The sequence below is a fragment of the Monodon monoceros genome, unplaced genomic scaffold (genome assembly GCF_005190385.1).
Source record: "Monodon monoceros isolate NGI ecotype Baffin Bay Population unplaced genomic scaffold, NGI_Narwhal_1 Super_Scaffold_22, whole genome shotgun sequence".
Classification (NCBI taxonomy): domain Eukaryota; kingdom Metazoa; phylum Chordata; class Mammalia; order Artiodactyla; family Monodontidae; genus Monodon; species Monodon monoceros.
In genome coordinates this window covers 42,921,510-42,944,490 of record NW_021703779.1, presented here as the reverse complement: position 1 = coordinate 42,944,490, position 22,981 = coordinate 42,921,510, and the positions used below count along the sequence as shown (strand labels likewise).

Below are 22,981 nucleotides of genomic sequence, written 5' to 3'. Positions count from 1 at the left end.
AGCACTGTTAGTGAGTGGGTCTCTGACTTTCCAGAAAGAGTGCAGACCCATTTTTAAGTACCAGAGAGAGAGAGAGAGAGAGAGAGAGAGAGAGAGAATACACACTTGATGGTGGTAGTAAGTTGTGAAGGCTTAGAGTCAGAGACTGCCTGGATTTGGCTCCCAATTCAGCTACTTCATCAAATCACTTAACCTCTCTTTTTGCATCAATTTCTCCACCTGCAAAATGGGGTTAATACTATGTGCCAGACACTCTTCTGAATGCTGAACTCATTTAATCCTCACAGCAACCCTATATTGTAGGTACTCTTACTGTCATCTCATTATACAGATAAGGAAATTGAGGCTCAGAGAGGTTACATAATTTGCTCAAGGCCACACACAGCTACCAAGTGGTAGAGTCAGGATTTAAACTCAGATAGCTTGTTTCCTCCAAAGCTGGGTATCTTAACCAGGCCAACCCACTGCCCCTTGGAGACTGAAACAAGGCCATGGGACTTGGGAATGGCTTTAGCTGAAAACCCCAGTGCAAAACTCAGATCCCACCCAAACTCAAGTTAAACCCTAACCTTGATCCTAATTCAAATTCCAACTCATTCAAATATCCAGTCCTAACCCTAAATCATATCTCAAGAACACTTTACTCCCACTGGTATTTAAACCCAACCCAAACTCTACCACTCAAATTTAATCCTAAACTTGCTTCCAGCTATAAACTTAATCCTACCCCATGCCAATTCAAGCTCTAACCCCCAAATCTAACACCAAACCCTACTTCAATTAGAAACATAATCTCACCCTCACTCCCCTATAAACTCTCACTCTATCGTCAATCAATCAACTCCAATCCCAACTCTTATCCCCCAATCTTTAACTCAGGTACCCTCAACTTTCCCTAATTTTACATGCTCTTCTCTCCTTCCCTCAGACAGAGGGATAGGATCATGTAGGAGGCAGCCATGATTGCCCCAATACCCTGTCCCCCCCCCACTCGGTCTCTCCACACAGACACCACCCCAGAGCCCAGTCCAGCCAACGGGACAGGCCCTGGGCCCGAATGGGGGCTGTTCCCTGGGCCCCCAGCATCAGGTGGTGAAATCGGCGGGGCATCCAGCCTGGGGACCCCTAAGCGAAGGACTCAGCACAGTAAGCACAAGACAGTGGCAGTGGCCAGTGCCCAGCGCTCACCCCGGGCACTCTTCTGCCTCACCCTGGCAAACCCCCTGCGGCGGTCCTGCATCAGCATCGTGGAATGGAAGCATCCTGGAAGGCCAGGGGCAGGGCTCAGGGGTGAAGGTCACCAGGGTACCAAGAGTCAAGGATTAAGCCAGGGCTGGAATGGAAGAGGGCTGAGGTCACCAGGGATCAAGGATTAAGAACTGGATTCAAGGGGGGAGTTGAGAAAGGTGAAGGTCACCAGGGGGATCAAGAGTCAAAGACTAAATCTCAGCAAGAGTTGAGGATGGCTAAGGTTTCCGGGGGGTCAGAGTCAAGGCCTTGGTCAGGGCAGGGGCTGGGAATGTCAGAGCTGGTCACCTTAGGGTCAAGGGTCAGCATTGGGTGGGGAGGGCCCCAAGGGAATGTGGGGCTCTGAGACCACTCTGCCTGGGTCCTTAACTGTGTCCACCTGAGGCCCTTCGACATCCTCATCCTGCTGACCATCTTTGCCAACTGCGTGGCCCTTGGGGTCTACATCCCCTTCCCAGAGGATGACTCCAACACTGCCAACCACAACCTGGTGAGGCTAGCCCCGCCCCACCCCGCCTCCAGCTAGATACAGCCCCAGTAGAGCCACACCTCAAGCCTTCCAGCCAGGCCCCGCCCCTCTCTGACCCGGATGACCCTCTCCTGCCCAGCCCCACTCTCGGTCCCCGCTACGCTCCTCTTCCCCTACCCCCGTCAAACAAACCCCACTCCCAAATAACTTCCCGATCTCCCGACCCCTACCCCCGGCTCCGCCCCCAGGAGCAGGTGGAGTATGTATTCTTGGTGATTTTCACTGTGGAGACCGTGCTCAAGATCGTGGCCTACGGGCTGGTGCTCCACCCCAGCGCCTACATCCGCAATGGCTGGAACCTGCTCGACTTCATCATCGTCGTGGTCGGGTGCGCCTCTACAAGGGATACCCCCAACCCTAGCTCAACTTCCCACCGCAGGCCCGCTAAATTCGGAGCTCGGGGAAGCGACTGCTTCAGACTGCCTCCATTCGGCAGCCAGAATCAGGAATATGCATTTCCAGTTACAGGGACTTGTACTTTTCCGAGGAGAAGGGAGGGGGGAAGGGGGGGTCCGAACGCCTGACCCCCGCCTCCTTGTCCTGTGCTCCCCCATCAGGCTGTTCAGCGTGCTGCTCGAGCAGGGGCCCGGACGCCCGGGGGACGCCCCGCATACCGGAGGGAAGCCGGGGGGCTTCGATGTGAAGGCGTTGCGGGCGTTTCGGGTGCTGAGGCCACTGAGGCTGGTGTCCGGGGTCCCGAGTGAGTGGCTCGTCCCCTGGGCTTGGAGGTAGCGGAGGGGAGAGCGGGAGGGGGGCTGAGCTGACCCCGCCCCTACGTTGCCCACCCCTCGCTCCCCACAGGCCTGCACATAGTGCTCAATTCCATCATGAAGGCGCTGGTGCCGCTGCTGCATATCGCACTTCTTGTGCTCTTTGTCATCATCATTTACGCCATCATCGGACTCGAGCTGTTCCTCGGACGCATGCACAAAACGTGCTACTTCCTGGGATCTGGTCAGCAAGCCCACCCCACCCCACCCCCGGGACAGGATACGCCCCCTCCATTGGCTCCTAAGCCCCACCCTGTTCTCAAGGGGACACACTCAAACTCACAACCCTTCGCCCCCAAGTTCAGGCTCCGCCCCCAGATAAACAAGTCTTACCCCGCCCCTCCCATATTCAAGACTCCGCCCTCAATTCCAGACTACAACCGCCCCCCTAGCTAATTGCTCCGCCCTATCACAAGTTTCCACTCACAGGTTAAGGCCCTATCCCACACTGAAGACTCCATTCTCCAGAACCGGTCCCAAATAGGCCTTTTTCATCCACACCCAAACCCGTCTTGGCCCCACCCTTCTTTCAAGAGAGCCTCCCATATTCACAAGACTGCTCCTAGGCTCACGCCTCACTGTTATTCACAAGATTCTGACCCAAGGTTTACAGTCCCACTCCTCAGATCCCTGTGGTTGGGCTTCACAGCTTCCCAGGGGTTCAGACTTCTGACCCAACACAGTCAGAGGCTAAGGGTTGTCTTTGATTTAGAAAAATCTAGAACCCTGAGGCGAGCTTCCCAGGTAGGCGGGCGTCCAAGGTGGCAACGACTGTGGGTGGGCGTGCTTCGGGTTCCAGAGCTCCAGTCTTCCCACAGACATAGAGGCAGAGGAGGACCCATCGCCCTGTGCGTCATCGGGATCGGGGCGTGCTTGTACGCTGAACCAGACCGAGTGCCGCGGACGCTGGGCAGGTCCCAACGGAGGCATCACCAACTTCGACAATTTCTTCTTCGCCATGCTGACAGTCTTCCAGTGCATCACCATGGAAGGCTGGACTGACGTGCTCTACTGGGTGAGGTGGACGGCGGGCACACAGTGCAGAAGCTACACCTGCCTTTCCTCACCGACCTCGGGCGGGAGTGTCCGCCTACCCTGAGGGATGCATGCCCCTTCTCTCTCCCTAGATGCAGGATGCCATGGGGTATGAGCTGCCCTGGGTATATTTCGTGAGTCTTGTCATCTTTGGATCCTTCTTCGTCCTCAACCTTGTACTTGGTGTCCTGAGTGGGTGAGGAACCTAGACACCTACCCGGGCCTTTCTTCCTGCCCCTCAGCCCCTGTCCCTTTACTTTGTTCCTGGCAAACTGCTAGGCATCCTTCAAAACCCATTTAAAATACCCCTTCATTCATTCAATCAACATTGAGCATCTACTGTGTGTGAGGCACTGTTTCAGGAATGGAACACGAGACAAAAATCTCTGCCTTCCTGGATATTACATTCTGGTGGGGAGAGACAGACAATAGCAACATACACAATAAATGTGTGTGTGTACATACATACACACACATATGTGTAGTGTCTTATATGGAATATGTGCTATGGAAAGAAAGGAAGAGTTAAGATAGGAATGCCGAGATCTTGTAATTACAAATAAGGACAATCAGGACAGGCCTCCTTGAGATGGTGTTATCTGAGTAAAAGTGTGAAAGAGATTGAGCCATGTGGGTATCTGAGGAAAGAGTGTTCCAAGCAAAGGGAACAGCCAGTGCAAAGGCTCCAAAGCTAAAATGTGCTTAGCATATTCAAAGAACAGCAAGGAGGTCAGTGTGACTGGGAGGTGACGGTAAGGAGGCCAGGGTTGTTCCCCCACCTAACCCTCTATTCTCCTCCCTCAGAGAGTTCTCCAAGGAGAGAGAGAAGGCAAAAGCGCGAGGGGACTTCCAGAAGCTTCGAGAGAGGCAGCAGCTGGAGGAGGACCTGCGGGGCTACCTGGACTGGATCACACAGGCGGAAGAGCTGGACATGGAGGACCCCTCAGCTGATGGCAACTTTGGTTCTGTGGCTCAAGAGGGCCAGGCCAGCCACCGTAGGCAATCCCAACCTGGCCCATTCCCTGCTCCACGCATCCTCAGATGTGGGCTGCCCTCCTGAGATCCAGCCCCAGCCCGCAGCAACTCTAGGCCCCTGGGCCTTCCCTGGAGGTCCAGTGGTTAAGACTCCGCGCTTCCACTGCAGGGAGCACGGGTTCGATCCCTTGTCGGGGAACTAAGATCCCACATGCCGTGCTGCGCGGCCAAAACAAAAACAAAAACAAAAACAAAAAAAAACTCTAGGCCCAGCCTCCGGTTAGGACACAGAAGCCAGACTCAGATACCCTTCCCAGACTGCACCCAGAACAAAGACTCCAAATAACACCACACACACACACACACACACACACACGCGCGCGCGCGCGGCCCTAACCCCACCCCAGGCCGTGCTCCATCACTGTCCTCCATGTCCCCACAGGGCCGCAACTGGCAGAGCTGACCAATAGGAGACGAGGACGTCTGCACTGGTTCAGTCACTCCACCCACTCCACACACTCCACCAGCAGCCACGGTGGGGGTCCAGCAAGGTTGACAAGGGGGAGGGATGGGTAGGCAGAGGAGAAAGCCAAAGGCAGAACCCTGGGATCTTCATGTGCCGACCTCTTCTTTCACCCTGCCCACAGCCAGCCTCCCAGCCAGTGACACCGGTTCGATGGCAGAGACCCCAGGCGATGAGGAAGAGGAAGAGGGGGCTCTGGCCAGCTGTACACGCTGCCTGTGAGGGCCCCCAGCCCTTGACCCCTGACCCAGCCAGAACCCAGAACAGACCCTGACCCCAATCCTTACTTTAGCCTCCAACCTTGACCTCAGCCCCTGACCCTCGCTGCTGACTGCCGCTCAGCCCCTGACGATGCCTGCCTCCCATCCCCCTCTTTTCCAGAAACAAGATAATGAGAACCAGTGTCTGGTGAGTTGGAAAATTTGTGTGACTGCTGGATCCCATGACTTTGTGGGCCCCACCTCCAAGCCCTCCAAGCCCCTCATGACCGCCGGGCTCCCCCACCTGAGCCCCCCAGGGCAGGCTTAGGTAGGTGATCTCAGCCGGTGGGTTCCCGATCCCCACAGCCGCTGCCTCCGCCGAGCCAACCGGGGCCTTCGGGCGCGCTGCCGGCGGGCTGTGAAGTCCAATGCCTGCTACTGGGCCGTGCTGCTGCTCGTCTTCCTCAACACGCTGACCATCGCCTCGGAGCACCACGGGCAACCCATCTGGCTCACCCAGATCCAGGGTGCACCCCCCAGCCTGCCAGCCCTCTCCCCCAGCCCCCAATTCCTTCCACCCCAGAAGCTCCAATCCAGGATCTCTCAGGTGCCCCACACCCCCAGATACTGCCCTCCTACCCAAGTAAATGCAGAAACTTTAGCCTGTTCCATCCTACCTTGTAGCTTACACTTGTATAGCACTTGCTGTGTGTGTCAAGCTCTGTTCTCAGCACTTTACCTGTGCTCACTCAATTTCTCTTCACTGCAACTTTAGGTGAATTAAGTACTAAGGTGCAGTAAGTGACTAATCCCAGGACTCAGCTAGTGAGTGACAAACCCAGGCAGCCTGGCTCCAAAGTCCAGACTCTTAACACCACACTGTCTGGACAAGTTAAGCCCTCTGTGCCTCAATTTCCCCATCTACAAAATGGGAATAGTATTAGTATCCACTTCAGGGGGTGGCGGGGAGGATTAAATGAGTTAAAGTGAAAAATGCTTAGAACATTGCCTGGCCCACATAAAGCTAACACTTTACAAGTGTTAGCTCTTACTATTCTTCATCTTAATCTCAGCCCCCAACCTGAACACTGAGCACACTTCTAATCCCAACCCTCAAACCAGCCCCAGTCCCAGCTAAACACCAGATTCTAACTCCACCCTTGAATTGGAGTTTTTCTGTATTCATAGAGACTGACCGAAGCCCACACCCCAGCTCTGCCCCTCGCCCCAGCTCCAAGCCCCTCAAAACCTTGCCCACTGTGACCTACAAACTCACCTGATCCCTAGTCCTAACCACACCACCGGCCTGTGCCTGGACGGATACCAGCTACCCCAGATCGCCCCATGGCCCCTACCTCCCCACATTTCACCACAAAAAACTGACTAACCCAGTCACCCCTGCCCCTCTCCCCACAGAGTATGCCAACAAAGTGTTGCTCTGTCTGTTCACGGTGGAGATGCTTCTCAAGTTGTATGGTCTGGGGCCCTCTGTCTACGTCTCCTCCTTCTTCAACCGCTTTGACTGCTTCGTGGTCTGTGGGGGCATCCTGGAGACCACCCTGGTGGAGGTGGGCGCCATGCAGCCCCTGGGCATCTCGGTGCTCCGCTGTGTGCGTCTCCTCAGGATTTTTAAGGTCACCAGGTGTGTGTGTGTGTGTGTGTGTGTGTGTGTGTGTGTGTGTGTGTCGGGGGAGAGGACGGGGGCCCCCAAACACAGCCCCAACAGCCACCACCCCAGCTCCAATGATGACTATATCCTCATCACCATTCATTTATCAAATATCCATTGAGTGCCTACTGCATACAAGGTGCCCTTCCAGGCCCTAGGGAAACACCAGGAATCAAAGCAGACACAAGTTCCTGCCTTCCTGGAGATTAAAGTCTGCTGGGGAGGGTGTCTACTCCATTTCCATCCCCTTCCTCAGCCTCAACTTCAGCTAGAACATTATTCCCAACCCCATCTCCAAACTCAACTCCATACTCATCCCCGACCCAAACCCCATCCCCCACCCCCAACCATAACACCATCTCTAACCCCAACCAACAACCACTCATCATCCACAAGCTCATTTACAGCCCCATAACCCAAGCCCAAGCCCAAGCCCACCTCCAGCCTCATTCCTAGCTCCCAGCCTCATCCCCATCACTAGCCACAACCCCCACATCCCAAACTCATAACCATCAGCCTATCTCCAAACGCAAACCCATCCCCAGTCCCAGCCCCAATCTCATCCCCATCCATCCTCTCCTCTATCCCAACCCTCAGCCACAGACTTATCCCCGACTCAGTCATCTGCAGCTCCAAATATTCCCCAACCCCATCCCCAGCTACAGTCCCTAACCCCAGGCCCAACCTGAAACCCAATTTTAGCTTCACCAACTTCCATATACCCTCCATACTAACCTCATCTCCCCTAATGCCAACACCAACCCCGAATACAACCCTCCCCTTACTTCTTATTCTCACCTCACCCCAACTCCAAAATCACTTCCAACAATGACACAAAAGCTCATCTTAACCCAGTCCGCCCCAGTGCATCCCAAGCTGGAGTCCTGCCCCGGCTCCTGACTCACCACTGGACATGTCAACCCTTCCCCCTCCATCTCTGCTGCAGGCACTGGGCATCTCTGAGCAATTTAGTGGCGTCCCTGCTCAATTCAATGAAATCCATTGCATCCTTGCTGCTTCTCCTCTTCCTCTTTATCATCATCTTCTCCCTGCTTGGCATGCAGCTGTTTGGGGGCAAGTTCAACTTTGACCAGACACACACCAAGCGAAGCACCTTTGACACCTTCCCCCAGGCCCTCCTCACTGTCTTTCAGGTGAGACCTGGAGATTATGGGATGGGTGGGCAAGGCTGCGGGACCCAAGGTTGGGGAAAGGGTCCCAAGAGTTTCACGGTGACCTCCCACCCCCAGATCCTGACAGGTGAGGACTGGAACGTGGTCATGTATGATGGTATCATGGCCTATGGCGGCCCCTTCTTCCCAGGGATGCTGGTGTGCGTGTACTTCATCATCCTCTTCATCTGCGGCAACTGTATCCTCAGAGCCTTGGGAGGCTGGATCGCGGCAGGGCTGGGGAAGGATAATGGGGACATGGGCGCTCCATAGGCAGGCTGCTTCTCCATCCTTGTAGCCTGAGCTCACCCCAGACATCCTGTTGAATGTGTTTCTTGCCATTGCTGTGGACAACCTGGCCAGTGGAGATGCAGGCACTGACAGGGGCAAGGGCAGGTGAGGTCTGGCTCTGCCTCCAAGACAGTCTTTCCCTAGGATCCCTGACTGGGACCCTCCCACACACATCCCACACCACCAGAGATGCCTTGGTCACTCTGGCAATCCCCATCTGCAGATCCAACCTTCCAGTCCTCATCCACTGAACATGCATTTATTGAGCACCTACTTTTTGCCAGGCCCTGTTCTAGATGCTAAAGAGACAGCAGGGGTCAAAGAAGACAGAGTCCTTGCTTTCATGGAGCTGACATTCTAGTTGGGGAAGGCAAGCAAAACAAACAAATTAATATATAATAATATAATTTACTTAAATATATGTTAATAATATGTAATGTAGAAAAAGAAAGCAGGGTAAGAGAATAGAGAGAAATGAAGATTGCTATTTTGGTTAGGGTAATCAAGGAACGCCTCTATGAGAAGGTGACAGCTAAAGAGAGGCCTGAATGAAGTGGGGGAGTGAGCCATGCAAATATCTGGGGAAAGTGTTCAAGGCAAGGGGACAGCAAGTGCAAAGGTCTTGAGATGATAATATTCTTAGCACATTCAAAAAACACCATGGAGGGAATTCCCTGGCAGTCTAGTGGTTAGGACTCGGCTCTTTCACTGCTTTCACCCGGGGCCCCGGGTTCGATACCTGGTCTGGGAACAAGGAGAGTGGTAGGAGGTGAGCTCAAATGGGGGGAATAGAAAAGCCAGATGAAGGGCATTCTGGGCCATGGTGAGAACTTTGGGTTTTGCTCTGAGTGGTGGGGAGCCATGGGAGGGGTGTGAGCAGAGGAGGAGGAATGTATCAGATGTAGACTTTAACAGCATCCCTCCTGCTGCTGTGAGAATAGACTAAGGGGATGAGGGAGGAAGCAGGGAGGTTGTATGGGACCTGAGAAAGGTCTGTTCTGATTGCAATGACCCCCTCCCTTGGCCTTGCCTATCTGCTTCGATCCTCAACAGTCACCTCCTCCCCAATTTCCTCGCACAGGGAGAAGAACACTGAGGAAACTCCACAGGAGAATGGAGCACTGGTGAGTTAGAGGCCTGGGCACTGTCTACACCTCCCACTACCACCAATATCTGTCTGTGCGTGTGTGTCTTTATCCCGCATCCTCTGCCTATTCATTCCTTCTTTATTGTGTCCCTCCCATGCCTCCCCTGTGTCCATCCCCCCATCATCGATGACCCCCATCTTCCTGTCCCCAGGTGCCTGGTGGGGAGAATGAGGAAGAGGAAGGTGCAAAAAATGAAGGAGCAGGCAAGTGGGCAAGACCAGGTGGAAGAGGTATGGGACCTTGGGGACAGCACCCAGGCGGAGCTCGTGACCCCTGAGACCCTCCTCTCTGGAGAGCAGCCTTCTCCAACATCATCTTAAAAATAATGGGCTTGGTGTGTGGCCAGGAACATTTGAGACGCTGAGATTAGAGAAGAGAAACAGACATTTTGTTTTACTGCAGAACTTCTCAGAGCCTTTATTATAAAATAGTATGTATATGACTGAAGATGGTAATGTGCGTTCAACACACATTTACTGAGCCCCTCCTGTGTCCCATGCACTGTTCTAAGTGCTGAGGACACAACAGTGAACAAAACAGTCTGAAATCCCTTCTCTGAGGAGCTGACATTCTAGCAGGGAGATGAGAATTGACCACATGACAAGCACTGTTCTAGGTGCTTTACATACATTTTCTCAACTAATTCTCTCTCCTTTGATCTTCTTCTGCTGCCAGGCATGGAGGAAGAGGAGGAGGAGGAGGAGGAGGAAGAGGAGGAGGAGGAAGGGGGTGCAGGGCATGTGGAACTCCTGCAGGAAGTTGTACCCAAGGAGAAGGTGGTACCCATCCCTGAGGGCAGTGCCTTCTTCTGCCTCAGCCAAACCAACCCGTGAGTGCTGCGAGTGTACAGGGAGTTGGGGCAGGAGGGGCTGGGGCAGGGGGAGGACCAGGGAGCAGCCAAGGCTCGGGGTGGGGGGGGGCGTGCACGGCCTTATGCAACAGGGCCCATGCTGTATCTCTCGGGCTCCCCCAATCAACTCTGCGGTCCTGTGTTCTGACCATGGACCATTCCCCACTCCCCAGGCTGAGGAAGGCCTGCCACACCCTCATCCACCATCACGTCTTCACCAATCTTATCCTGGTGTTCATCGTCCTCAGCAGTGTGTCCCTGGCAGCTGAGGACCCCATCCGAGCCCACTCCTTCCGCAACCACGTGAGCCTTGGGCTGGGGACTCAGGGGACACTCCCAAGGGTGTCCTACTGGGCACAAGCTGGGGCCAGGGTGGAGGCAAGGAGAAGACCCCTAGTTGGGCAGAGAGAGAGGAGCAATAATGGCAGCTGCAGCAGTGCCAGCCTTTATTATGAGTGCAACACACTTGGGGAAGCACCAGGGAGGTGATCAGTGTTTGGCAGAGGAGGAAGCTGTGCTCAGAGGTTGAGCAGACCAAGGGCGCCCACGTAGCTGAGTAGGGGCAGAGGAACCCAAATCTGAACCCTTGTCTTTCTGGTGGCCAAGGCTTTTGCCTTGTAGAAAAGTCCTTGATGATGATGATGGTGGGAGAGAGAGAGGGAGGGAGGGACAGCAAAGCTTACTGAGAGATACACACAGCTAGGATCCCCCTCAGCCATGACTCGGTGGCTCCCCCTCTTTCTTGCCCCCCAGATTCTGGGGTACTTCGATTATGCCTTCACCTCCATTTTCACTGTGGAGATTCTACTAAAGGTGACTAATGGACCCCCCATCATACCCCCAGTTACCCCAACCTACTCCCCACCCACCCCTGCAGCCCACCTCTCCTGTTTCCATCCCCAACTCCCCTCTCTTCCCCAGATCTGGGGTCTAACTATCCTGATGTCCCCCTACTCCCCAGATGACAGTGTTCGGGGCTTTCCTGCACCGTGGCTCCTTCTGCCGTAGCTGGTTCAATCTGTTGGATCTGCTGGTGGTCAGCGTGTCCCTCATCTCCTTTGGCATCCAGTGAGTGACACCTGCCTACCCCATTCCTCCAAGAGCCAAGGCCAGGCCTGGGCCATGGCCTGAGGACTGCCCCCTCCTCAGCTCCAGTGCCATCTCGGTGGTGAAGATTCTTCGAGTACTCCGAGTACTACGGCCCCTCCGAGCCATCAACAGGGCCAAAGGACTCAAGGTAATCCCATCCCACCCAAATCCATGGGACCCAGACCCTGCCCCGCCCCTGGGGCCAGGATCACTGGTCCGACTGACCATTTGCAGTGATGCATGACCACATAGCCTGGCCACAATGTGTAACCACATGGCCCTGACCACTGGCCATGTGGCCTCATCCATGTTCCTTACAAGTGACCATCCATTCCTTACCAAAGGCCACGTTTCTGTGATCCAAGTTCCTGACATGTGGCCACATATCCCTGTCTGGCAAACACATTTCCCGTTGGTACCCACACATCCTTCACCCAAGACCACATGTTCCTGACCCAAGTCCCTGAGCTCCATCCATGCCCAGAGTCCTTGCCCTGTGGCCACCGTGGCCTGCGGTGTCCATGAGCCATATTCGTGGGTGTCTGCAGCACGTGGTGCAGTGTGTGTTCGTGGCCATCCGGACCATCGGGAATATCATGATTGTGACCACGCTCCTGCAATTCATGTTCGCCTGCATTGGCGTGCAGCTCTTCAAGGTGGGAGGAAACACTGGAGGGAGGCCCAGGCATGAATCAAGGCACGGGGCCGGGGGATGAAGGGTGAATCTGCTTGACAAATATCCTCTCTGCAGGGGAAATTCTACAGTTGCACTGATGAGGCCAAACACACACCCCAAGAATGCAAGTGAGTGCCTGAAACCCTGCCCTCCATGGAGCCCAGGACCCTCCCAAAGTCCAAAGAGGCCCCTAGATCTCACCCAGGCCTCTAAAACCCCTAGATCTTCCTCCAAAGAACTGCAGAGACCCCCCAGATTTTGTCAAGGCCCTCAAGACCCCAGAATTCCTCAAGACCCCAAGATACATCCCGAGAATTCTCCCAAGAATGGCAAAAGCCCTCAGACATCACCAGTCCTTAAGAGGCCCCCCCCAATAACCGCCCAAAACCCCTCTCCACATTCCCCAGAGTTACCTACATTCCACTCCAGAATCCCAACCGTCCCCAAACACCCGACCCCCACCACCAAGTCCCCAGCTTCCGTCTTGAGACTCCTACAGAGGGTAATAGTTCGCTGAAATGGTTCGCTGAACCATTCTTGGTTCAAATTCGTCTCATGAGACTTGGTTACATTCCTTAACCTTGATGAGTCCCATTTTCCTCAACTGAAAAATGGGGATAAAAAGAGTGTGGATTTCACAAGGTTGTTGTGAGGAGCAAATGAGTTACTACACAGAGAGTGTACTACAATGTAAAGTTAGTACATGTAAAGCCTAGCACAGTGCCTGGCATATACTTAGTGCTGATAAATGTTGGCTGTTATTTGTATTGCTTTTTCCTGGATGGCAATGATGGTGATAATAATGTTGATGACAGCTAACGTATACGGCCCCAACAATGTGCCAGACACTGTTCTCATTGATTAACAAAATTAATCCTTGTAACAAGCCAGGAAATACGTTCTGTCATTATCCTTATGTCATAAATGGGGAAAACTGAAGCACAGAGGTTAAACGCCCAAGGTCACCCAGCCAGTAAATGGAAGGGCAGGATTGGAACCCAGGCTATCCAGCTCCACCACTATGCCCTGCTGCCTCCGTACTGGAGACACCAGTCCCCTTTCCACAGCTCCCTACCCCTCCTCACCCACCCAGCATGTCTGCAACATCCACAGGGGCTCCTTCCTGGTCTACCCCGATGGAGATGTGTCAAGGCCCCTGGTCCGGGAGCGGCTCTGGGTCAACAGTGATTTCAACTTTGACAACGTCCTTTCAGCCATGATGGCCCTGTTCACTGTCTCCACCTTCGAAGGCTGGCCTGCGTGAGGGGCAGGGCCCCAGGGATGGGCAGGGGACTGGGCAAGAGTCTTTAGGGGATTGGCTTTGGATATCCTGGGGATGGGTGGAAGGGTAACTTGGGATGTGAAGAAGGTCTCTGGAGAGTGGATAGGGTTTTCTGGGGACTGGTGGGTGTATCAGATGACCAGGTGGGGATCTCCCAGAAGTTGGCCGGGGGTGCTTAGGGGACCTGGGTGAGGGGGCCTCCAAGAATTGGGTTGGAGAGGTCTCTGAGGCACTAGGTGGAAGTCTAGAGAGGACTGCATGGGATTTAGTGGGGGTACCAGGTAGAGGTCTGGGGGGACTGGGTGGAGGTCTTGGAGGAGATGGAGCTGGAGATTCAGGGGTTTCCAGATAGCTGCACAAGTCTTTGGGAGTACTAGGTGGGGGGGGGCGATGGAGCAAGGAATTCAAGTTGATAGGACAGGGGACTTAGAGATCTTTGGGGGCTTGTTGGGGAGTTCTGGGGATCTGCATGGGGATCCTCAGATGGCTGGAGGAGAACTGGGAGTCTGTGGGAACTTAAGGGATTTGGGGGTCTTGGAGGGCCTGCATGGGGATTCTCAGGAAGGTTGGATGGGGATCTCTAGATCTCTGGAGGGCTGGGCTTTGGGAGTCTTTGAGGGCCGGGTGTGTAGGTCTCAGATAGTTAGGTCAGGGGATTTGGGGATATTTGGGGATATTCTGGGGTGCCTAAGGTGTCTGGGGACAGGTCTGAGGTGTCTGGGATATCCCTCTACTTGCCCCCACTGGCTCCCCAGGCTGCTATATAAGGCCATCGATGCAAACGCAGAGAACAAGGGCCCCATCTATAATTACCACGTGGAGATCTCAGTGTTCTTCATTGTCTACATCATCATCATTGCATTCTTCATGATGAACATTTTTGTGGGCTTCGTCATCATCACCTTCCGTGCCCAGGGCGAGCAGGAGTACCAAGACTGTGAGCTGGACAAGAACCAGGTGACCTCCGACCCCTGATCCACCAACCCCCCACCCCCACCCCAGCTCCTTGCCTCGGGACCCCACTGCTCACTCATGCCTTGCACCTATATGCAGCGCCAGTGTGTGGAGTATGCCCTCAAGGCCCAGCCACTCCGCCGCTATATCCCCAAGAACCCGAATCAGTATCGGGTGTGGGCCACTGTGAACTCTGCTGCCTTCGAGTATCTCATGTTCCTGCTCATCCTGCTCAACACGGTTGCTCTAGCCATGCAGGTCTGAGCTCCCCACCCTGATCCCGCCAGACACCTGACCCTATTCTGTCTGCACAAATCCTTGAGAACTGTCAGGAATGCTTTAGGCTGCAAGTAACAAAACCCCCAACTGACAGAGACTTAAGCTTTAAAGATATGTGCCACATATATTCAAATCAAAGGCCGATAATCATAAGTTGTATCCTGATTTCAGAGATGTGAGAATGTGGAAAAAATGGCAGATGGCAAATGTAAGTTGTCATTGACTGTGAAATGCACCCCAATTTCAGAGATTCTAAACTGTGAAAAGATGTGTATCCTTGGAGTCAATGAATTATGATAGTTACCTCACATAGCAAGCAGTGCAGAGGTAGGCTGTTTGCTCATTGCTCATCAGGGACCCAGGCTCTGTCTTTCTGCTCCACTATTCTTAGTAAGTTGGCTTTCATTCTCTTGATTGTTGCTTCATGGTCACAAGTTGGCTGCCACAGTTCCAGACATCAAAACCACACTCAAAGAAGGAAAAAGGAAGGAAGCTTGCACCAAGGGACTCTCCTCACTTGACCCTTTTATTGGAAATCAAAAATATTTTTCACAGAAGCTGCCCAAGCAGCAGCAAGCTTATGTTTCTGTCTCATTAGTCAGAACTAGCTGCAAGGAAAGCTAGGAAATCAAGGGCTGGGCTTTGCAATGTCTATAATGGGAGGCAGACAGTGTGAGAGGTTTGGCCAACCCGTAGTGCTACCACATCCCCAGACTTACCTCAGTCCAAGACAGAGAATATTTGGTTGGGGTGTGGGGGGGAATCCCTGCCTCAAGCTATGTCCCCACATCTGATTTTCTCCCCCAGCACTATGAGCAGACTGCTCCCTTCAACTATGTTATGGACATCCTCAACATGGTTTTCACTGGCCTCTTCACTGTTGAGATGGTGCTCAAAATCATCGCCTTCAAACCCAAGGTACCCCCCAAGGCCTAGACCCATTCCTTAGGGTGGAACTCACTGCATAGCTCTCAGGGGGGCAGCAACCAGGGAGTCATGAGACTAGGGAGGAAGAGGGATCTAGATGCAGCCTTATCATGTGATCCAGCCTACACCCTGCCTCCCCAATGCCCCCAACCACTACTAGCCCCATACCCTAGCATGCTAGCTCTGAGAAGACAGGGCACTGCTTTCCTCCTGTCTACAGCATTACTTTACCGATGCCTGGAACACGTTTGATGCTCTTATTGTGGTGGGCAGCGTAGTGGACATTGCCGTCACTGAAGTCAACGTGAGGACTGGCTCTCCACTAACCCACTCACCCCCTACCAACCTTCCCTCACCTCAACCCCAGGGCTTTCGTTCACATGGGGAGGTGGTTCCCACTCACATCCACCCCACTCCTGGAGACTCAGAGCTCCTCCCTCTAGCTCTAGCTCTTGAGTCCCTATTGGGTTCAGCCAAAGCCCCCTTCTACCAGCTCCCGCTCGTTCATTTGCAAGCTATCCTCTGGCTCCAGCATCTCCTAAAATGACTCTCCTGTTATTTCTATTATTTTCTTCATTGCCTCTACATCCCCCTCCATTGGTCCCATCATCTCCACCAACTCCTGCTTTGACTCCATCATCTCCTCTGATTCCTTCATTGGCTCCATTTCCTCCACCGACACCATCGTCTCTGACACTGGGTCTTTCACGGTTCTGTCATCACCACTGACTGCACGGTTGGCTCCATCATCTCTTTCACTGGGTACTACATGGTCCTCCATTGACAATGCTGCTGGGTCCATATCTCCATCACTGGCTTCTCCATTGGATCCTCCATCGGTTCTCTCATCTCCGTGAAACCACCGGCTTCATCATTTCCTCCATTGGCTCCAATATCTCTCCTCCACCATCTCCTGTGCCCTCTCCTCTACCTTTCACCCTCATTACCAACTTTTCCTTCAACCATCCTGATCCATTACCACGTAACCTTCCTTATCATCCCTTGGATAATAACTCTACCATCCATTATCCCCCGTATCTCCTCCATCATTTCTCTCCTGTTCATTGGCCCTGTGATCTCATCATCTCCTCCATCACCTCTGTTTTGGCAATATCTCCGTGCAGAATGGTGGCCATCTTGGCGAGGTAGCCCCCCCCACCTCACAACAGGGACTCTCTGCCTCTCTCTTCACCAACCCTCCTTTCCTTTCTTCCCAAAAGTCCTTAGAAATGCTCCCTGACCACCCTGGAGCCTGGGTTCTGAGGGATTCGGAGGCTGGGAGGGCCAAAGCATGAGACAGGGAGGTGGCTGGGGCAAATGTGGACTGAGCATACCCACCACACGCCCAACCCCAGAGCTCTGAGGACAGTTCCCGCATTTCGATCACTTTCTTTCGCCTCTTCCGAGTCATGCGGCTGGTCAAGCTTCTCAGTAAGGGTGAAGGGATTCGCACATTACTCTGGACATTCATCAAGTCCTTCCAGGTAACTCCCCCACTCCTTTGTTCACCCCTCATCCCCACTTCACACCCTCAGCTTGTCCTTTTACCGCCCCCAGAACTACACCTTCCAGCATGCCATACCCATGTGCAGCTTACCATTTCCAGTTTTCTCTCTTTTGTGGGCTCTCAATTCCCAACATGTCTTGGCCTCACTGACCTTACTCTATTGTATTTAATACTGTGTCCATATCTGGGAGACCCTGGCAGTCATGGGCACTTTGGGGATGGACCACATCTCTCAGCAGGCCCCGGCTTGAGTGCATTCTGGGGCTTAACAGTTCTCTGCCTGGACCTGAGTATCTATCCTCCTCTCCACCCCCATAGGCCTTGCCCTATGTGGCTCTTCTCATCGCAATGATATTCTTCATTTACGCAGTTATTGGGATGCAGGCAAGTGAGAACCCTGGGGAGCATCCCTCAGGCACTCCTCTGTTGAGGGGGGTTAGATAGGAATGAGCCCAAAGTGGGGGTAGAAAGACAGACAAGCTGCACCACCCTGAGTCAGTCCATACATCTGTGAAATGGGATCAGCAGTGCCTGCTTGTCAGGGTTATAAGGATCCTTTGGGTATTGGGTGTTGTGAAATGGATGGGAACCTGTAGGGGCACGGAGTCACCCCTCTGACACAGCCCCTGTATGCCCACAGATTTTCGGCAAGGTGGCTCTTCAGGATGGCACACAGATCAACCGAAACAACAACTTCCAGACCTTTCCACAGGCTGTGCTGCTTTTGTTCAGGTGACACACACACACCCTCTCCCCTGCTGCTTTGATCTCCAGCATGCTTTTGGGTACCCACACATTCTCTCTGGGCCCCAGACTGCCTGAGCTATGGAAGTAACAGGGCAGCATGGGGCTCCATATTGCCTGAGACCTTTTCTGGCTGTGTTCTAAAGAATCTTTTAGAATATTCTAGCCTCAGCCATCCTTTTTCTGGCTGCAAGACGTGTACCTTTCATAGGCCTCAGCACCCCCTCTGTAAAATGCAAACATGATTGTCATCAACATGGCCACACCAGCTTTTAAAATATTGAAATGCTGTTTTTACCAGATGTAGCCCCTGGTAAAATAGGTCATATCCTCACCCCTCTGGCCCCCACAGTGGCCCTTGTCATGACTTCATAGCCTCCCCCCCAAGATGGCACCACTGTGTGACCCCCAGGTGTGCTACTGGTGAGGCATGGCAGGAGATAATGCTTGCCAGCCTTCCTGGGAGCCGGTGTGACCCTGAGTCTGACTTCGGCCCTGGTGAGGAGTTTAGCTGCGGTAGCAATTTTGCCATAGCCTATTTTATCAGCTTCTTCATGCTCTGTGCATTCCTGGTAAGGACCAATCCCCACAACCACCACTACTGCCCCGGGCGCTGGTCCTGATGGGGATGGGGTGGGGAGCCCAGATCTTCAGAGCGGGTGAAAGGGCTGGCCTGACGACAAGATTAACCCGGGGACTCATGACCCAGTGACCATAGAAGCTTACCTCCGCCTCCCACCAAACCCCCCATACTCTTCTCTGCCCTTCACCTAACCTCTCCTACTCACTGGCCCACAGATCATAAATCTCTTTGTGGCTGTGATCATGGACAACTTTGATTATCTAACCAGAGATTGGTCCATCCTGGGCCCCCATCACCTCGATGAATTCAAGAGGATCTGGTCTGAATATGACCCTGGGGCCAAGTATGCCCTCTGACCCCATACCTGGGATACCAGAGGACAGTGCACTGCCTCACAGTCCTCCAACTCTGGAACCTCTGACCTATGCCTCCCATTACCCAGGCAGTAGATGCCCCAAGGTTCCCACTGCCCCTGTCCTCTGCCTTTTCCCCTCCCCCACTGACTGCCCTCCAGTTCTTCCCTGGCAGACTATGGGGTGTTGGTGGGGCGAGGGAGTGATGAGCTGGTAGGGCCTTGAGTAAGGACCAGAGGGGGTATCTCCAACCCAGTAGTGCCTCTCTTCTACCCCCACCTTCCCCAGAGGCCGCATCAAGCACCTGGATGTGGTTGCCCTGTTGAGACGCATCCAGCCACCCCTGGGATTTGGGAAGCTGTGCCCACACCGAGTGGCCTGCAAGGTCTGTGTACCTGCCCACCACTGCCTCTGAGAGGACTGTCACCACACAGCAGGGGTGGGCAGGGACCCTGCCTTGGGTGGGGAGGGGGTGTTTGGTGGCATCCTCAAAGGTTTCTGCCCTTGGGCATCACATGCCTGCATCCCTGGCATTTGCCCAAAATGGGTTCCATGTCCCTGGTGTGCACAGAGACTTGTGGCGATGAACATGCCTCTCAACTCAGATGGGACAGTGACATTCAATGCCACACTCTTTGCCCTCGTTCGGACATCCCTGAAGATCAAGACAGAAGGTGTGTGGGGAGGAGGGGGAGGGGCAGGAGTGGGAGGGTCCCTGGGGAAGGTGCAAGGAGCAAACTAATTGAGAGATGGGCCCCACTCTTAGCTCTGAGCCTCAAAATAGGTGACTTTGCCTTCTCCAGGCTTGTTTTCCCACCTGTCCAACGGGGGCGGTGTTTGGCTGCGGTAGAAGTTTGTGACGTGCCCTCCAACAGTGACGGAGTGGCTGTGAAAGGCTCTTCCTATTGGCTCATGCCCCACATCCTCTCCCCATGCAGGGAACCTGGAGCAAGCCAATCAGGAGCTGCGGATTGTCATCAAAAAGATCTGGAAGCGGATGAAGCAGAAGCTGCTAGATGAGGTCATCCCCCCAGCTGACGGTGAGCTAGCTCCACCCCAATTCCTTAAGCCTGCCTCTGAATGTCAACGATTGCTCACCACCACCAAACCATCACTGGCTGGAGAGGGAGGGGTGCAGGGGGAGAGTCCAAGCTTTGATGTGGGGGTGTGGGGAGCAGAGGACTCCTGTGTGACCTTGCCTCCTCTCCCTTGCTTCCAGAGGAAGAAGTTACCGTGGGCAAATTCTACGCCACATTTCTGATCCAGGACTATTTCCGCAAATTCCGGCGGAGGAAAGAAAAGGGGCTACTAGGGGCCGAGGCCCCCCCAAGCACCTCCTCTGCCCTTCAGGTCTTGGGAGCAGGGCCTGAGCTGGGTGGGGGTATGTGGGAGCTCTGTGGCTGAGGCTGACTGCCTTCTTGATCTCATGGAACCCATGTCACAGATGAGGAAACTGAGACCCCAGGACCCACAGAAGGTCAGGGGTGACTGTGGGGCTCCTTCCCCCACCCCACACTCCTGCTCAGGGACAGGGAAGTTTAGACCCTGAGTTACCCGCTTCCCTATTTTCCCACCCCCACAGGCTGGTCTGAGGAGCCTGCAAGACTTGGGTCCTGAGATGCGGCAGGCCCTCACCTGTGACACAGATGAGGAGGAGGAGGAAGAGGGGCAGGAGGGAGAGGAGGAGGAAGATGAGAAGGACCCGGAAACGTGCAAAGTAAGGACAATAAGCTTTCACTCCCCCAGGAACTCTTGATTGTAAAATACTCCCTCAACCCCCTGAGTGATTTCCATACTGCGTCTGGGAGGAAGTCCCCCAGAGAAGACCCCCTGCAATAGACAAATGTTTATTTGGTACCTACCACCCACTGTTGGAGGGCAAGAGCCAGATTTGGCCCCTGGGGAGCTCATTGGAGACACACTATTTGACCAAGTGACTTAGTTATAACCTGGATGCAATGCTCAGTCCTGTGATTTCCACAGGCCCCAGTGGGCTTCCAGCCCCCATCTCGCCGGAGCTCTATGATTTCTGTGTCTCTGCCTGCCTGGGACAAACCACCAGATTCACTTTCCCTTGGGCCCAGTGATGACGATGGGGGTGCTCCCAACTCCAGACAGTCCAGTGTGCCCCAGGCTGGGTCCCACGCCCACAGGTATGGCCAAAGGTCTGCAGGAGGATTGTGAGGGAAGGCAGGGACTAGCCACTTTATGGGGGTACTTCAGGGGGCAGAGGGTTTTTCCAGTGAGACAAACGTCTATTAAAAGAAAGCCCGTGTCTCCTTTAAAGTGATGACAGGTTAATTTTATGTTATGTGAATTTTCCCAGTTAAAAAAGTCTAGTGTTTCTGTAGAAGGTAGGACATGAAATGAGAGGGGACCAGGGGCCCAGGGCCACACTGGGGGTATCTGGTCTGCCTAACTTGCCTCACTTTCCCCAGGAGAAGCTCTGGGGTTCTCATTTTCACCATTCCGGAAGAAGGAAGTTCTCAGTCCAAGGCAACCAAAGGGCAAGAGAAGCAGGATGAACAAGAGGAAGTCCCCAGCCAGCACTCTGGCCATGACACGTAGGATGAGCCCATGAGCCACGTGCGAGAGGGACGGCACCCCATCGCGCATGCCCAGGCCTGAGCTCACCCCAGCCCTCCCTCCCAAACAGGCTCTCCTACCTAGATGAGCAGGCAGGGACTCCCCCACGCCCCATCCTTTTGCCACCTCACAGACCCCAGAGATATGTGGATGGCCACCAAGCACCACGCCGCCGTCTGCTGCCCCCAACACCTGCAGGTGAGAGTGGACATGGGTCCTGGGGGGCCCCATGGGCCATAAGGGCAGAGGGCTGGGGAGGCACTGACATTCCTCTTTGCCCCTGGTGCCCCCCACACCCCCAGGCCGGAAGCCTTCCTTCACCATCCAGTGTCTGCAGCGCCAGGGCAGTTGTGAAGATTTACCCATCCCAGGCACCTATCATCGTGGGCGCAACTCAGGGCCCAGCAGGGCACAGGTGAGGTGGGGGAGGGGGGCTGAGGCCCGGAGGGGTGGGGGGCAGCCTAGGCTGAATTTATCAAACACACTACATATCAGGCCCTTCTGAAGAAGGGGGCACGTGTGAATTCACACAGTCCTCACTGTGCCTGTGAGGTGGGTACTGTTACTAGCCCCAGTGTACAGATGAGGAAACTGAGGCCCAGAGAGGCTTACTCAAGATCTCACAGCTAGTAAGTGGCAAAGCTGAGATTTAAACCCAGGCCTTCTATGCTCTGAAATAAACCCAAGGCTGATGTATACCCATTCAATTTGACTCCAGTTGTGTTTGGGGGGTAAGAGGTAGGCACAGGAGTGATTCCTAGATCCTCATGCCCTACCCATCAACCACTATGCTCCTGATGTTTATTCTGGTCCAGGGTTCCTGGGCAACCCCTCCTCAGCGGGGCCGGCTCCTATACGCCCCACTGTTGTTGGTGGAGGAGGGTGCAGCAGGGGACGGATACCTCGGCAAATCCAGCAGTCCACTGCGCACCTTCACCTGTCTGCACGTGCCTGGAACCCACTCAGACCCCACCTATGGCAAAAGGGGCAGTGCTGACAGCCTGGTGGAGGCTGTGAGTCCAGAAGGGGAGGGGGCCGGAGGGATGGGAGAGAAGGGGAGAAGGTGGGAGCTTGGGGAGGAGGGTCCCCAGTCTCTGTGTTGTGTATGTAGCTATCCCTTTGCTCTGTGACTTCTGCTCAGCAAGATGTGTGCCCCACCGTCCCCCACTGACTTCCCTGCGTGCCCTCACGGGTTCATCACTCATCCACACCAACCCCTCTCTGCACACTGCTTCGACTCCATGCTGTGCCCTCTGTCAACACTGATCCCATCTGTGCCCCCAGGTGCTCATCTCCGAGGGCCTGGGCCTGTTTGCCCGAGACCCGCGCTTCGTGGCCCTGGCCAAGCGGGAGATTGCAGATGCATGTCGCCTGACACTGGACGAGATGGACAGTGCCGCCAGTGACCTGCTGGCACAGGGGACCAGCTCACTTTATAGTGACGAGGAGTCCATCCTCTCCCGCTTTGATGAGGAGGACCTGGGAGACGAGATGGCCTGCGTCCATGCCCTCTGAATTCCCATCCCTCCCCCACTGCTCAATAAACCTCCTGCCCTCCCTTCCTCAGAAGGAGACCGGCATGGACCACACC

General features: G+C 54.2%; 1 protein-coding gene across 5 annotated transcripts; it reads left to right on the top strand.

Moving 5' to 3' along the window:
* The first annotated feature begins 1,857 nt into the window (after positions 1 to 1,857).
* On the top strand, positions 1,858 to 22,981 carry CACNA1F (calcium voltage-gated channel subunit alpha1 F). 5 transcript variants are annotated; one of them, XM_029240553.1, is made up of 44 exons: positions 1,858 to 2,105; positions 2,335 to 2,477; positions 2,579 to 2,731; positions 3,366 to 3,562; positions 3,675 to 3,778; positions 4,387 to 4,577; positions 5,000 to 5,092; positions 5,205 to 5,298; positions 5,462 to 5,488; positions 5,647 to 5,807; positions 6,697 to 6,922; positions 7,896 to 8,103; positions 8,200 to 8,320; positions 8,436 to 8,517; positions 9,494 to 9,536; positions 9,712 to 9,763; positions 10,236 to 10,389; positions 10,584 to 10,713; positions 11,164 to 11,223; positions 11,372 to 11,478; positions 11,560 to 11,647; positions 12,048 to 12,155; positions 12,251 to 12,303; positions 13,289 to 13,435; positions 14,213 to 14,414; positions 14,511 to 14,669; positions 15,498 to 15,608; positions 15,838 to 15,921; positions 16,973 to 17,101; positions 17,443 to 17,508; positions 17,765 to 17,856; positions 18,281 to 18,440; positions 18,667 to 18,794; positions 19,093 to 19,189; positions 19,376 to 19,478; positions 19,743 to 19,844; positions 20,024 to 20,154; positions 20,387 to 20,521; positions 20,788 to 20,957; positions 21,243 to 21,368; positions 21,461 to 21,588; positions 21,693 to 21,805; positions 22,206 to 22,403; positions 22,675 to 22,981. In XM_029240553.1, the coding sequence occupies exons 3-44, from the start codon at positions 2,605 to 2,607 to the stop codon at positions 22,903 to 22,905; spliced, it is 5,238 nt and encodes a 1,745-aa protein (XP_029096386.1). In that variant the 5' UTR covers positions 1,858 to 2,105; positions 2,335 to 2,477; positions 2,579 to 2,604; the 3' UTR covers positions 22,906 to 22,981. The 5 variants fall into 5 exon arrangements, with proteins under 5 accessions (XP_029096386.1, XP_029096383.1, XP_029096381.1 ...); XM_029240550.1 differs by lacking the exons at positions 1,858 to 2,105; positions 2,335 to 2,477; positions 2,579 to 2,731; ... (2 more) ...; positions 4,387 to 4,577; positions 14,511 to 14,669 and having other exon boundaries at positions 4,641 to 5,092; XM_029240548.1 differs by lacking the exons at positions 1,858 to 2,105; positions 2,335 to 2,477; positions 2,579 to 2,731; ... (2 more) ...; positions 4,387 to 4,577; positions 15,838 to 15,921 and having other exon boundaries at positions 4,641 to 5,092.

Bases quoted from the DNA above. Each gene is read 5' to 3' on its own strand.
- CACNA1F (XM_029240553.1), top strand. From the start codon at position 2,605: ATGAAGGCGCTGGTGCCGCTGCTGCATATCGCACTTCTTGTGCTCTTT. The intron at 5,299-5,461 runs GTGAGGGCCCCC...CCTCTTTTCCAG, and splicing joins GCCAGCTGTACACGCTGCCT to AAACAAGATAATGAGAACCA. The intron at 14,415-14,510 runs GTGACCTCCGAC...ACCTATATGCAG, and splicing joins GTGAGCTGGACAAGAACCAG to CGCCAGTGTGTGGAGTATGC.